Genomic DNA, 14,961 nt, shown 5'->3' on the forward strand with positions numbered 1-14,961 from the left:
GGGTTGTTTTACCTGGCCAACTAGCCTCAGACGCAGAGCTGATGGAGAGAGGCAGGACTGAGTGCGATGCCAGTCCGGAGCGCTGTTGAGCCTCATTCAGCGCAGAGCAGACTCTGCTGCTCACAGGGAGCGGTCTGCTTTCTCGCACGACCTGCGTGAATTCTCAATTTGTGTTTTTAGAAGTGATTCGAGGGCTTTTTTTAGGGCTTTTTTCCCCCGTAGGCAACAACCGTGGCAAAAAGAAAACCATCCAGGATTTGTATGTTTCTTGGCGACGGAATGAGGATGTAACCGGTTTCCTGCATGCATTTGGAAGTGGCGTGAGAGGAGCACACTGCAGGGGCTCGTGGTTAATTAAAATCGATCCGGTGGTCTCTTTTTGAATGTGAAGCTGCAGCAGAGCTTCTTTCTCCTCTCCTCCCCCCCTCCCTCCTCTCACCTCCAACATGACTTCACTGTCAGGGACCAAGGAGAGGTCTGCGAGCAGCCGGAGCAGAAAATATGGGGTAGGTTGTTCATTCCAGTAGCCAAGGGGTGGACACACCCCTGTTACTTATGGGTAAACATTCATAAAAACTTATCTTCCATTCAGTGATGCATGCACTTCACCTCACACTGCCCACCCATTTTGATAGGAACCTGTAGTTTGCTCACCTTTTTCAGGCTGACATGAATGTGAAACTGTTGAAAGCTCATTCGATTTTTTTCCTCATGCTCTTGACTGAGTGCTTTGTGAAGAACACATTTCGCACCTCACTGCTTTTGGTGTTGCATGCATTTTCACTGATAGATCTCCCACATCGCTTAATTATCACTAACTGAGGACCATGCAGCTGAATTGCACTCACACCTGTGTCACTGCTATACCTCCTACACACTCAAAAAAATAATTCATTGGATGAACTCAATTAAATTGTGGGCAGGTTTTCCACCGAGGAAATATAGTTAAACCTAACTTGAACTAAAAACATCCATGCACTATAATTAAATTGAGTTAGTCCGACTCAATTTGATCAAATACAACCTAAATAAAAAAATACCATTCATGAAATGAAATTGATTTGTGTTAGTCCAACTCAATATAGTACAATTCATTGGAAATGAATTAATCAGGTAAAAAACTTTTTTTTAATTTGACCCCCAATTAAGACACGAGACAAAACCTAGTTCAAGTGTTTTTTATTGAAAATGCTTAAATACATTAAATATGGTACAAATCTGAACATCCATGATTCTAGAGCCTGCATTTCATTTTTTAAATATAATTTGCTTTTTTTTACAAAAACACTGATCAGAAAAGGATAGCAAATAAATTCCAAAAGGATCTATACAGTGCATCTTTCATCGTTTTTAAATATTAAAACAGTAGTCTTGTAACAGCTCCACAACTGGTGACAAATAAATACCAAGCTATCCCAAATCCCTTGGCGCCACAAACAAAGACGCCATGAGGGTGGAGGCTATGCACTGCTCTCCAAACAGGGACTATCATTGCACTGCAGTGTAGTCATTCACCAGAAACTATCATTTCCAAAAAGCACAAAACTTCCTGCAATCGATATGTACAACCACTATTGCAAGTGCTAAATTCCCACTACTTTGGTTTGTCAAGAGCAATACAGCTGTTTTCTTTCCTACCAGTACAGATGGTAGTACAAAAGGACTCCTTTACACTGAAGAATAGCCGATGATGTGTTATCATGTGCAGAAACAGGCAACTCGGACCACTTTTGGGCTACAACAGTAAAATCACAAAACATCCACAAACTAAAACTTATAGATTATAAATAACAAGGATACTCATAGTCAATGGAAGTTACAGCGTATTGAACCGTGTTAGGGTCCATTTCAACTCGAGTAGAGAGTCATTCAATCAGACAACGAGGAAAATGGACGTGCAAGTTGACGTTAGAGAGTAATAACACTCGAGTTAGGATGTGGAGGTGAATTGGGCAAAACTTTCTGCGGGTAAACACTTAACCAGCTTGCAGTGACATGTAAAAGTTCCGTAATTTACAGTCTCTGGCTTGCCTCTGTGCAGCTTAGTCAATTTTTTCAAAATGTCAGAACCAGGAAAACATCCATGAGGTCATGGATTGTCGTTGACTGGGCGGAAGATGAAAGTAGAAAACATCCAAAAGATCTGATAAGATTCTTTGGCTTTGTCACTTGGTGTTCACCTCTTGTGCAAACATCTTGATTTTCAGCTCCTGTATCTTAGAATTCAGCTTGTGCCCATCCAAATTCATTATGACCTTCTGGAGAAGCTCAAAGATGTACTTGAAGTTGTCTGGAAAGCTTAGATTAAGGGCACAAATTAGCCCAAAGCATGATGAACGCCATGATGACACCGTCTACGTTGTTCAGGACTTTAATGCAGTTGATCAAGTCCCACGTCCTCTGGCTCCCAATCTCTTTGGATCATGTAAATCCTTATGACAGTGAATGCGATGTCCCTCACTGCATCCTCAGCGGCGGAAGCCTGATAACAACACAAACACAGAAAACTTGTGTTAAGTTAATCCACAAACATGTATATATATATATATATATATATATATATATATATATATATATATATATATATATATATATATATATATATATATATGTGGGTAACACTTTGACGCTACATGGGAAACATATTGCGATAAACTTACCAGATTGATAAAGAGTCTGGATCTTCATTGAGGTAGATGACAGGCTTCTCAGATGCACTCCCTTTTGGTGTTGATGTCATCACACTAAAAGTTCTGGATGAAAGCAGAATAAAAGCAGGCCATTTACTATTCATCACATGTTTTTAAAAAAGCAGATATGGACAAGAAAATATTACAATAACCACCCCAATACAGTGAAACTAATATTGTATACATATGTACTAACCAAATCATTGATGGTCAGGACATCCTTGACCTTTTCTCCTTCACACCTCCTTTGCTCTTTAAGCCCTGTATCAGGGAGTCTGAGAAGAGGTCCAGCTGTGACATGAACTTTGATTGAAATAGTTTGGTGGTGATCAGCAGGAACTCTGTTATTGACCTGAATAACAAACAAAATACAGCTGTTTGTTACTTGTTTATTATAATTACTATCACATTATGTGGGATTATTAGATTCAAATTGCGATTGTGAAGCCATTAATCATCAAAATGGTAAACACATAGAAACACACATTTACTTACTTAACTTTGCTGGAACAGGGAAGGGGCCTCTGCTCCACAATCTCTGGTTGAATGTGCAGTTCCGCATGTGTGATTGAGAAGCTTACTCCATGTATTGAATGTACATGGGCAATGTATGGACATGTATAGCGATAACTGCCCCTACAATGCCCATGCAACAAGAAATACCTGCTAGCTAGTTCCAAACTGCATTATTTACACTGCCACATGCAGAGTCCTAAAGAGAATAAAGATAATTAGTACATATCAAACTGAACAAATAACAATGAGAGATCAGCTCGCATCGAGCATATAACCTATTACGTGCTATCATTAGGAGGTTGCCTCAAGAAGCTTGGTAATGCTGATCAAACTGCAAAAGATGAGATAAATATATTAGTGGAGGGAAAGGCTGGAATAATCCAAAGTTCACATAAAACAAAGTCAAGTCAAAAGTGCTTTAGAGCACTCACAGATATAATGTTACCATTTAGAATAGACGAGCAATTCACCTTTTACAGCAACACTAAAGCTACATACAACAGCAATCAAATCATGCAAGCGTGTTAAATAAGATTAAGACCGTCATTTTAATAAAATATCAAACTGTTTGCCTTGAAAACTCATTCGCACTCCTGCCTGCGTTCACACAGTGTAAGGTCATAGAAATACAATGAGTAGAACGGACATCGATGTTTGTCTTGGTCGTTTTACTAGTTCAAAAGAAAATAGTGCTCAACACTGCGCATTGACCGTAGTATAACAGAAAAGTTAGCCCGCTACATCGATCAGTTCTTCACAATGACGACGGTACACGTACAAACTGCCGCTGCTCTGATCCCGTTACATCGGTTTGAATGGGAATGTCCGTTCTACGCTCGTTCTATTTCTATGGCTGCTGCGATAAAACACCGCTGACTTCCGTGTGTTCATGCATCAGGTGCCCGCGCGAGTGAGAGGAATTCAGCGGTTTTATGAGCTCATGATTTATTCATATTAAACATTTTTCAGTGAAGAAAACGTGGCTAAACCCACTACAACTGAACGCCCACTATTAGAGAGAGTGGCCTTCTGCGGCCTGCTCTGCCTGCCGACATTATGGCGCTGGAAAGGGGGAGACCGTAGTCTGCTCGTTTAACTGCTCTCCTACTGTTTTTTAGTGCATACAGACAGTTCATAAGGAAGCCTTCGGCGCTGCGTCCAAGCCGTATTAATGACAGTACCCTGATCTCTGGTCTGCTCTATAATGCAAACCACGTTGGCTACCTAGCTTGCTAGCTAGCCTGCCAGCTAGCCTGTGTGCCTTCGATCTTATTAAAAACGGAACAGTCGTGTGGCTAAGTTATCACGTCTGTTCCACACATTGTGGTCATTATTACAGAATGGAAGCCTTGATTGACAACGAGGTACATTCTAAACTACTACAACAAAATATATAAAGTTACTTACCAAAGAATGGACGGTCGGTTTGAATCTTGCTGCAGTCGGAAAGGGGGGAAAGACGACTGAGAGCACGTGATCTGGTACATGCGCAAGGGGTAGTCCCCCAACCAAACACATTTATTTTGAGTTGATACACACCATCTAACCCAAATAAATCTAATAAATGAAAGTATTCATGCATTTTATGTTAGACCCATTAAATATAAATGTGTTCATTTTTTAACTTGATATATTTCAATTAATCAAACACGATTTAAATGTGTCACCTTTAAGAAGGGCTTGAATCGTTTTTTTGAGTGCAGCATAATTAGTGTTAATTTATAACATTGGCTCACATTATACCCACCTCTTCATTTGGAGATGAGTGAGCTTTCCCACCTATCAGCCTACTCATTGCTTCCTTATTATAGCCCTTGTGAGGGATTAAAGTAGCTATGTACCCAACCTCTCCAGCCACCACCACATCAATGGGTCTGCTCTCTCTGACTGGATTTGCCACAAAAGATTTAATTTTCAACTCCTTGAGGCTCATTTCATGTTCCAATGTGGTCGTCTGAATAGAGAAAAATAAAACAGGACTCCACACAGAATCAGACTTATTCCTATTTATATGGTAATAGAAACATCCACCGTGCAGGCGCTTTGACTTGGGTTGGAGCACCATCACAGTACACATTTAACATTGCTTTCTGTTTGTGTGTTTTTAATTGTCCGACCATTTAATTCCCCAATGTTAGTTAGGATTGTAGTTTGCCTGTTTGTGTGTGTTTTATTGGTATATATTGTGACTGTGTACTGTATGTTTAGCTTGTGAATTTCTTCCTAAAGCAAGACGTTCACCAGTTATCAATTGCTGGCATGTAGGCTAAGCATGGCTATTGAAGCTGTGAGTGAAGTACATTTATTCAGCCAAAATAATTTATTTTGATTCTCTCTCATGAATTTCAGATGTTGTTTAGTTTGTAAGCGCTCACAAACAATGAATGATTTGTTAAATTCAACAAAACAGGAAGCCTACTGAATATAGCTTGGTGAATAATGTGAACACACATCATTATTTTGCTTTATAGCCAAAATGCAAATAGCTTGACTTCTAATTTGCATGATACCAGACCACCTCCTCATTATTTTATTCTCATCCCTGGGCAACCTGTTGTGTGCACTGGAATGAGTGGGATGTTGCACATATTCACACAATATAGGCTTTATTTTCATTGCAGAACCTTCATCCATTAATTCATCCATTGTTAATTCATATTATTATTTCCACCAGTGTTTTTCTGTTGTGACATGCCAAAAACATTTCTCCTTTTTAATTAATACATTTAAAAAAAAAATTCCAGATGCCTGACACTTCCCCGACCAAATCGGACTCGTTTTTCCCGGACACATGGTACCGAAAACCCTACGAGGAGAACTCTCGCTCCGGCACACGCCCCGTCCCAGAGGGTGCCGGCTCCATGCCGAGCTCCACGGGCACCCCGTCCCCAGGCTCAGGAATCTCCTCACCAGGGTCTTTCTCCGGATCACCAGGGACCATCTCTCCGGGGATTGGGACAGAATCGCCTGGTTCTCTGGGTGGCTCCCCGGGTTTTGGGACAGGATCACCAGCCTCAGGCAGTGGAAGTTCCCCTGGTAGTGAAAGAGGGATTTGGTGTGAGAACTGCAACGCTAGGCTGACAGAGCTGAAAAGACAAGCATTGAAACTGCTCATCCCTGGACCTTACTCCAGCAAGGTAAAAATCAGATTCTCTTCGTGTGATTGTGGGTATGAATGTGTGTGTGTGTGTGTGTGAATCCTATTATGTGCATATGTGTTTGCAGTTCCTATTTGCTCACCTAGGGGTGAGTTGGCTGTGCTCAGAAGCACAGCTTCCAAAAATAACTTGTTCCTTCATTAATTGTGGCATTTGGACAGTGACACATATTAACTTGGTTGCTCATGAAAGACTGGGCCTCTAATCATTCCCTTGCTTGCTGCGTTGCTGTGTAGTCAGAGTTATTGTTCTCATAAATCATAAGGATGCTGCAATTTCTCCAACCCTCATTTGACCGGCTTTGGAAAAGAGCAGAGACTGAACAGCCTTTGGGATTGAAGATAATTATCTTATCTGAAGCTGTACATCAATTACTGACACAGTGCCAAAAACAAAATAACAGTTCTCCAGTTTACCTGATTGATCATTTCACCAAAATCAATGACTTCACTTTGTTCAATATTATTTTCTCCTTTTGAAGGGATTAACATGATAGATTACTGAAAGACATTGGCCATTTTGGGCAGATATTAATACATATAGATAGACTGCAGCATTTTTTTATTTTCTTTGACAGGTGATGTGTTTTGTTTTTCTTTGGGTAATCCATATAATCAATTTTAATTATTCCATCAGTACAGTAATTATTACCCATCAAAGCATATACTATACACATTTATCATCATGTGTATTTCGTTTTTGCGACATACTGTATAACCAGCCCACACTGAATAGATGCTTCATGCACGTTGTGCTGTTGTACATCTGTTGTGTCAGAGAAACTACATTTTGGTTTTGACATTGGTTTGGCTGGTAGAAAATCAGTGGTTATGTATTTACAAAGCATGAAAGAGAACATACTGGAAGTCCTCCTGGCAGGGCTTTTGAGTCTGCATCATTTTTTTAACATGTTGCCTCGGGGTTCAATGTTCCTCTGCTGCAGTCGACTGGATTTTTCTTATGAATGCAGTGGGGCCACGCATCAGACTTGGAGTTAATTGATAACAAATAAGCATGTATTATGCACCACGGGGCTAATAAAGTGCATCCAGCGAGTTGGAGTCAGATATAGGGCTATAGTGGGACGGAGAGACCCACAGTAGAGCCAGTGAAACAGAGACGGAGGTGTAAACAGTGGGTTCTTCTCATTAGCTCACCAACATGACAGTTGGAATTTGTTAGGAACAGTGGGGGTTAATGGCGACTGTTGGTGGGCAGACCACTAATTAAAATGTTATTTGTGAGGTTGGGTTTAGTTCAGACTGATTAATGCCTCCCCGTTGTGGTTAACTTTATTGCAATGTAGGATAAGCAGGCACATAAGTTACAGTATTGTAATTGGTGTAGGAGCTGTATATCTCTGCATATAACATAAATTAAGCTGAGTATGTATTTAATAGCTGCAGACATAGAAATTGGCTTAAATGTAACACTGAACCTAGTACAGAAAACGATGGTGCAGACGAGGGTAATCACAAACAAAACATAATATCTGGCTTTGGTTCAAGGATTTTGTCAATGAAAGAAATTGGCTTGAGAGCTTCAAACTCAAAAGTATGAACGAGAAAATGGACTGAAGAAGTGGGAGTTTGTACATGAGTGTGTAATACACTGTGTATGCAGCACACACTGGATATTTTCATTGTTCGTCAAAAAATGAAATATAGCATGTCAATTAGATCTTTCATGGTACTTGTACATGGTATAACGTGAAGACTTAAAACAAGCTGTGAAGGTTAATCCCATAACTAGTATAATAGCTGCACTGTCTTGTTGAATCTTTGCCCAACAGAATTTGGGTATACAATATTTGGGTTTCTTAATTAAAGTCTGGTTTCTTGCGTCTTCTCTTCTGACAAGAATTAACTGACCTACCCTGGTGTTTTGTGTCGGGGAAAACCTGAACTCATGTCCTTGGTGAAGCATGTGACCTAATACTCCTTCTCCTTCACCAAATGTGCCAGAGCAGCACTTCAGCTGAGTGTGTGTGAGAGAGAGAGAGAGAGAGAGAGAGAGAGTGTGTGTGTGTGTCCCTTCCTGTTGTGCTGTGAGCATGAGGCCCCATGTTATTCCCACAGGACACTGGGACATATGTGACCCCTCACAGCTAGAATAAAAAGACACATCCACCAACTACACACACACACACACACACACACACACACACACACACACACACACACACACACACAGGGCTGTTAATACTATGCTAATGATGACCTTCACCGGTCTTACTGTGAATATTTTGCTGTTTTGATGTCTACAGCTACCGGTATGTGTGTGTGTGTTGTGCTTGTCGGGCATTTAGTGTGTTTGTGTGGCAGTTTGTTCGAGTTTGTGAAAGCACACGCACGTACGCACAAGCGTCCATGTAAGACTTTGTCACTGTGGTTAAATGTCAGGATATTTGATGTTTGTGTGTGCTCATCCACTTTTTTTGCATCCTGCTATTTGAGTCTTAGAGAAGGTACCTCATTCATTCATTTATGATATATACACACACAACTGTAGGTTGAACCCATTTCAGGTGGTATTGTGACTGCTGTTACTCAGGAAGCTGGTGAGACAGAGAAACAGAGAGAGAGACAGAGAGACAGAGAGACAAAGCAAAAGAGCAACAGAGTGCTCTGTAGAGGGATCAGAATGAGCAGAGTACCGTAGGTTTTCAGGTTTAGACTCACACATGCACGCAAAAGGCACACACACCGCAGGACTCAAAAGCACATCTGGCTCCACAGCTGTACTCACTTAAGGCCTCTGCCCCAGCTCTACTGGTGTGTATATCCATGTGTCTGTCTCTTTGTATTCATCCCTTATATCTACGCCCCAAATCAAAAATGGATGCAGGGTGATCTGTTTTTGGTTGGTCCAGTTCAGCCCAGTAAAGTGGGTTACTCTGTGTGTGTATGTTTAAGTCACCAACAAAGTATCTGTTTCAGATCAGCTGCAAGTCAAAACCATGAATGTTTATAAAGAGAAACATATACAGTTCCACTTAAGACATAAAAATGATGCCAAAAAAGGACATGTTTGTGAATATATTCACTCGCCGAGGACCTCTTTCTGGCAACTTGACATTTATTGAGATTGCTTTCATCCTGGAGTTTTCATGATACGTATGCACTTAAAATGTTGATATTAACAGACCCATTGATGTGTCTGCCTAAACTTATCTCTAGATTAAACAGCCTGCAGCATCTTAAACAGGACATATATTTTGGACTTTAATGCACATTACTAAGGCTGGGATCACAGATCCAGTGCAGTGACATGAGAACCTAAACGTTTGCTGCAGCATACACTCTTTTTGGTGTTCATGAAAAAGTGGTCCAACTTTAGTGCTTGTTATGTGGAAATCCAAGGGTTGTCAATCCAGAAATATTTAATCCTTACAAACAAACTTTCCTTGTGCAAGTCTAACGACACAGTTTTATCATGTTCCATGTACCATCATAAACATTGACAAATATCCTGATGAGTAGTTTTGAAACACTCTTTTATCTTACACGGAAACGAAAAAAACACGTAAACTGAACAATTCTGTGTCCAAGTAACTAAAAATGGTGTAACGGTTTTGGAAATATCTGACATTTGGAGTTTAGAAAACTGCAAGAATGTAGGTGGAAAATGACTGTTTCCGAATATATTTTCTCTGTAACTTTTTAGATTACAAACTACTCAACAAAGTATTGGTGTCATGTATTTAACAGGACTTCATCTGTGAGAAACATACAATTAATAGTAATTGTAAATTGAAGCTGTAGTATTTAGGAAATAGTGAGCCTTCTTGTGCAGAAACAAGTCGTTTTTAAAATCATATTCAATCAAAAGAAAATTAATCAAGAGCAACAATTATCTAATAATCATCAGGTGTAATTTACCGTGCAAAAATGAATTCATTGCTTCGTTGGTCAGACAAAACAAGCAGGATGCCACTTTGGGCTTTTGTAACTTGTGAGGGCATTTTCACCCTTTCCCAACATTTGACAGAAAATAAATGGAACAGATTAATCAATAAAAATTGTTCGTTGCTGCCCTTCAATGTAACTGTCCCACATTGCATACTTTAAATATTATTGCTATTATTAGTATTATTTATTTATTATTATTGTTATCATCACCATCAGCATTACTGTTGATATTATCATTATTATCATGATTATTATTCTCTAAATATAAAGCGTAACAATTATTGCTGATGCTGTGCAAATGTCCCCCATATCCTTTCAGTTTCAGAACTCCAAAGTATTACCTCTAATGTCGTCTGACTAGAAGAGGCTAAGGTTGAGAGCTTATGATCAATCTGCAGTGTCAAATACCTTTTCCAAACAAATGGGGTTACACTCTTGAGGACAAAATCAATTGAACTAATCCCAGTCACTTGGTCATTTTCACCCCAAACCAGTAATTAGTCTGTAATTAGTCTACTTATCAGATCAAATGGTGGAGTGTTAGTGCTCTGTGTAGTCTGTCCTCAAAGGGATGTATTCATGCACACAGGTAGCTAGCTATCCTGTAATAACCAAATCCCACAACACCACAGAAGCAGGCCTCCAGTAACCACGGCAGCTGGTGTTGCCACGGCAGCGACATGTGACAGATGTGAGCCGCATACATATCTCCATCAGCGTTAATGGGCTCCTCATAGCTGTGTGCGTGTTGGTGAGAGGCAGAAAGAGGGTGAAAATAGATGGAGTTTATGTGAATAATAGTGTGTGTTGGCGTGCATGTGTGTGTTTTTGGCAAAAAGGTAAGAGCGAATATAGTATATAGTTTGTGTGTGTGTGAAAAGAGAGAAAGAGAGCGATCATGCCCTCCTTATGCCTTTCAGGTGTGAAAGACATTACCATATAAAGAGGTGGCTTCATCAATAACAGCAAGACGGTTTGGATGGATGGATGTGTGTGTGTTGTGAGGGGAGGCATAGATGCTGATGCAGGCTGAATTGAAGATCTTCCCTCTGGATTTATGTCAATTTGAACCAACCCCAAGCGCACACACCATCTCTAGATCTAGTGTTCATTACTGTACCCTCTCCATTTCAATTTGATAACTTTACTGGTATTCATCAGAAACCCAATTATGAAAACAACAGCCCAAGATCTGTGTTTATCTAAGTAGTTTAAAAATGTACAATTTAAAAAAAAACAACTACAAAGTAGCATATAATCATTGACGTATACATTGAGTGATCCTTAAATCTACAAAGCCCCCGTACAATCGCATGCAATAAGTTCAACACTCTTGTGCTAAATACAGCCTACATGGGCGTTACGCTGCTACAGAGACAGAAACAGCAAAATGGTCTCCTTTATGAGACTAGTCAGGAGACTGGCAGTACTTCTCAAGCTAACAGATGCACCTATATGTGAGTGAAATAACATCTTGGAACAGCAGAGATCAGTGTTCACATTTTCTAATGGTGAAACGTCTTCAATGAAGATAATCATATTTATCGTTGGGCTTTTCACTGGTGTTCCATCATGTGTAAAGAACACCGGCAGGCTGGAAAATCATTGTTAGCACCGTTTCCCATCCTCTCTCAAATAGATACTGTCGGTGCGATGATGTACAATGTCATGAAGCACACAGTGACTAACAACAATCATAACAGCGACTTCCCCTCTACTCCTGTCATCTACGCAGTCTACACATCGCAACCAGTAGAGCCCCTTTGGGATGAGGTGGAACCAACATGAACATGCTGCTATAGATTTTGCAGGAACAGATTTGCATCGACCGAGATCCCTACGGATTTTATATCATCTATACCTTGAAGAATATACACCGTTATGGAGACAAACAGGGGTCAACGCATACCACTTCGATGAACTTGTGGCCAGTATCTTGTGCTGTTTTCTGACTCTCACACCTCCTTTTGCTTGCTCCCCCGTCTCTCTCTCTCTCTCTCCCGCCTTAATGTCTTTATATCCCTCTCTCATTTAGCATGCCTGCAGATATGACCATGCAGAGACACACTAACACACAATCTCTCTGTCTCTGTTTCTTTCTCTGACACTTACACTTTTTTTTCTAAATTCGGCTCTGCAGAAAGAAGAATGAGAGAAACTGATTTCAATTTAGAGGAGGAGAGGGAGGAAGAAGAGGAGGCCCGAGGAAGAAGGATACAAATTAGTAGTAAGAGAAAGGAAAGAAGACATTTTTCCCTAATAGTGCTATCATTGCCTTTACTGTCTCTGACCCAGAGCCGACACACTTAATTAGACTAACTCAGTCAACCCAATGTGTGTAACCTAAAGAGCCAGGGAAGCTGCAGAAAGCTCTGCCTGTTCCAAAAGACAAGAGATTGAATTTGAGTTTGCCAATGTGTATTGATTACGAAATTTAACACAAAACCAAACATTATTAGATCCGGTATATGGACTGTTTGTACATTGAGTGCCATTATTGATTTGCTTTATTTTGACTCTTGAACTTAAGTCCCTGCTTATTGGTTAATTTTAAAATAAATGAAAGGGACTTGGTTCCAAAGACACTTTATTTTGTCACTTGGCATTGCTAGTCTCCCATTGAATGACTTCCTGCTAAATTAAGGTTCAACATGCATACAGGAGAGAGGACATCTTGGTGGTCAAGTTGTCTTGATTTTGGCTGCGGAGACATTAGTCATCAGCCCCGTCTCTCTCTATCCCCCTTATGTCATCTGTAAAATAAAGGCAAAAATAAGAAAACATATATTAAGATCAAATAAACTGTTGTAGTCCACTCAAAGCAGTGACAACGAAAAGACAGGCAAATCACATGCATGAGTAAACACACTCAAACTGGCACACGACAGATACTCACACAATGCACACACCAAGGCACTCTGAGGTTAATATGAAAACACACACAAATGAACACACACACACACTGACATGTGTGTGTGTGCTCTACCAAGAGCACACTGCACTGCTGGAGGGCGGTGAAAGTGGCAGCAGCACCTGCTGCCATGAGGTCCATAGCTACCATGGCAACTGCCTCTCCATCCAACCACAATACAGAATTAAGTAGAAAACACGATACAGTAGTTATTCACCTGTCTCCTCTATTTGCCTCCACCTGTCTAGTTGTTCATTTATGGTATGTTTGTGTTTGTGGTGATACAAAGTTTGAGATTTTATAAATGCAGTAACCATATATTTTGTGCACATCTGTCTGTCTGTCTGTCTGTCTGTCTATCTCTGCTTATCTTATATCTCTGCCTATCCATCCATCCAACCTGTCTATCTGTCAGTCGTGCAAAATGTGCAGTGCCTGTTCAGACACTGTTTTTCTTTGCTGGTTGTTTTCCTCAGTCTTTTAAAAGTTTTCAATTCCATAATCCAGAGCCAAGATGTTAAGTGAAAATGTTTCAGCATATCTGCAGGCGCCAGCTCAAACATCCTGTGACACTGTGAAGTCTCGCTCACTGAACGGGTTATTTGAAGACCTGCTAACCACACTTTTAATATTAGCCAACCTGCTGTCACGAGCTGATGCATCACACAGAAACATACCTCGCACACACATGCGCCGTCACAGGCTATCACATTGTCAGATATAACACATCTATCTTCAGCATGACAGGCTGAGGACGGTGTGACAGGGATGAAGTGTATTTCTATGTGTTGGGTATGTGTGTGTGTGTGTGTGTGTGTGTGTGTGCTTTACTTTGTCTTTGTGAAAACTAATTTAAGTTTTCAACCATCAAAATGAGGGTGCTTGCAAAGTGAGGCCTTTTTAGCGGGGCTTTATTTCTTCAAGGGACTATCGTATGGTTACAGTAGAACGATAAAGATACAGTATGCATGTGTTGGGGTGACGATGTATGTGAAAGTAGAAGCTCTGAGTTATAAAATTTCTGCCACATTGATTGATTAGTCTCATAAATAGCTGCTTTAAAGGTCAATTTGTTGCAAAAATGACAGATTGCTCTGTGAGGTTTGTTCATATATTTGGTCTGGATGTTGATGTTTGGATGTGTTGTAATGTGGGATGGATATAAAAAAAGAGATGAAGTCATCATGCACATACAGCTTCCTGCAGCCTTGTTGCAGTGCAGTGCTTGTGTCAGCTGGCTTTATTTACAGTATGAGCTCACCGATATGTGAACCACCTGCTACTGTGCCTTCACAGCCATAAGAGAACACATTGGTGTTTTAGTGTCTGACAAATATCATGACATTAAAAAAAGCTAAAGATGGCCTTGTAGTCTTAAGCTAAAGCTCCTATTTAATACAGCATTTGAAAATTTGCAAAAGATTCCCAAAGTTTGACAGATTTCAGTCCAAAATGCTATACATATGTGTATAAATGTTCAGCTAAAGAAGATTCATGTTGATCTGTATTTCTTTTATCATGTCCTTGTGAACAATGTGATTTTGTGAACCTGGTTTAAAGCTTTTTTAATGGTAGAAGTTAGCCCACAGCTGTTTTTAATATTGTAATAGAAGCTGGAAAGAGAGACATGGATAGAAAGAAATAGAAGGAAAGATGAGCATGTGGAAAGAGTTTTGTTTAAAAAAGGAGCAGTGGCCTCGCTCACACTCTTCTTCTGTGTGTTTCTGTGAGTGCTTACTGTGACAACAGAGCTACCTTTTAGGGTCAAAATTAGA

At 40.2% G+C, this 14,961-nt stretch overlaps 1 protein-coding gene and 1 long non-coding RNA gene across 2 annotated transcripts in view; one reads left to right on the forward strand and one right to left on the reverse strand.

The window, feature by feature from the left end:
* Positions 1-446: 446 nt before the first annotated feature.
* Positions 447-14,961, forward strand: part of kif26ba (kinesin family member 26Ba) — a gene marked incomplete at both ends in the record, with an annotated part of 87,495 nt that continues 72,980 nt past the window's right edge. Inside the window, 2 exons of the mRNA XM_079292521.1 lie at positions 447-506; positions 5,951-6,343. Coding sequence (XP_079148647.1) covers positions 447-506; positions 5,951-6,343 — 453 coding nt within the window. The remainder of the gene's footprint in view (positions 507-5,950; positions 6,344-14,961) is intronic.
* Positions 1,215-4,651, reverse strand: LOC306787861. The gene is made up of 5 exons (XR_013772569.1): positions 4,614-4,651; positions 3,186-3,402; positions 2,887-3,042; positions 2,661-2,753; positions 1,215-2,482 (listed from the first exon to the last, which is right to left on the reverse strand). It is a non-coding gene; the product is annotated as an uncharacterized lncRNA (long non-coding RNA).

The sequence above is a fragment of the Melanostigma gelatinosum genome (assembly GCF_949748355.1).
Source record: "Melanostigma gelatinosum genome assembly, chromosome: 2".
Taxonomy (NCBI): Eukaryota; Metazoa; Chordata; class Actinopteri; order Perciformes; family Zoarcidae; genus Melanostigma; species Melanostigma gelatinosum.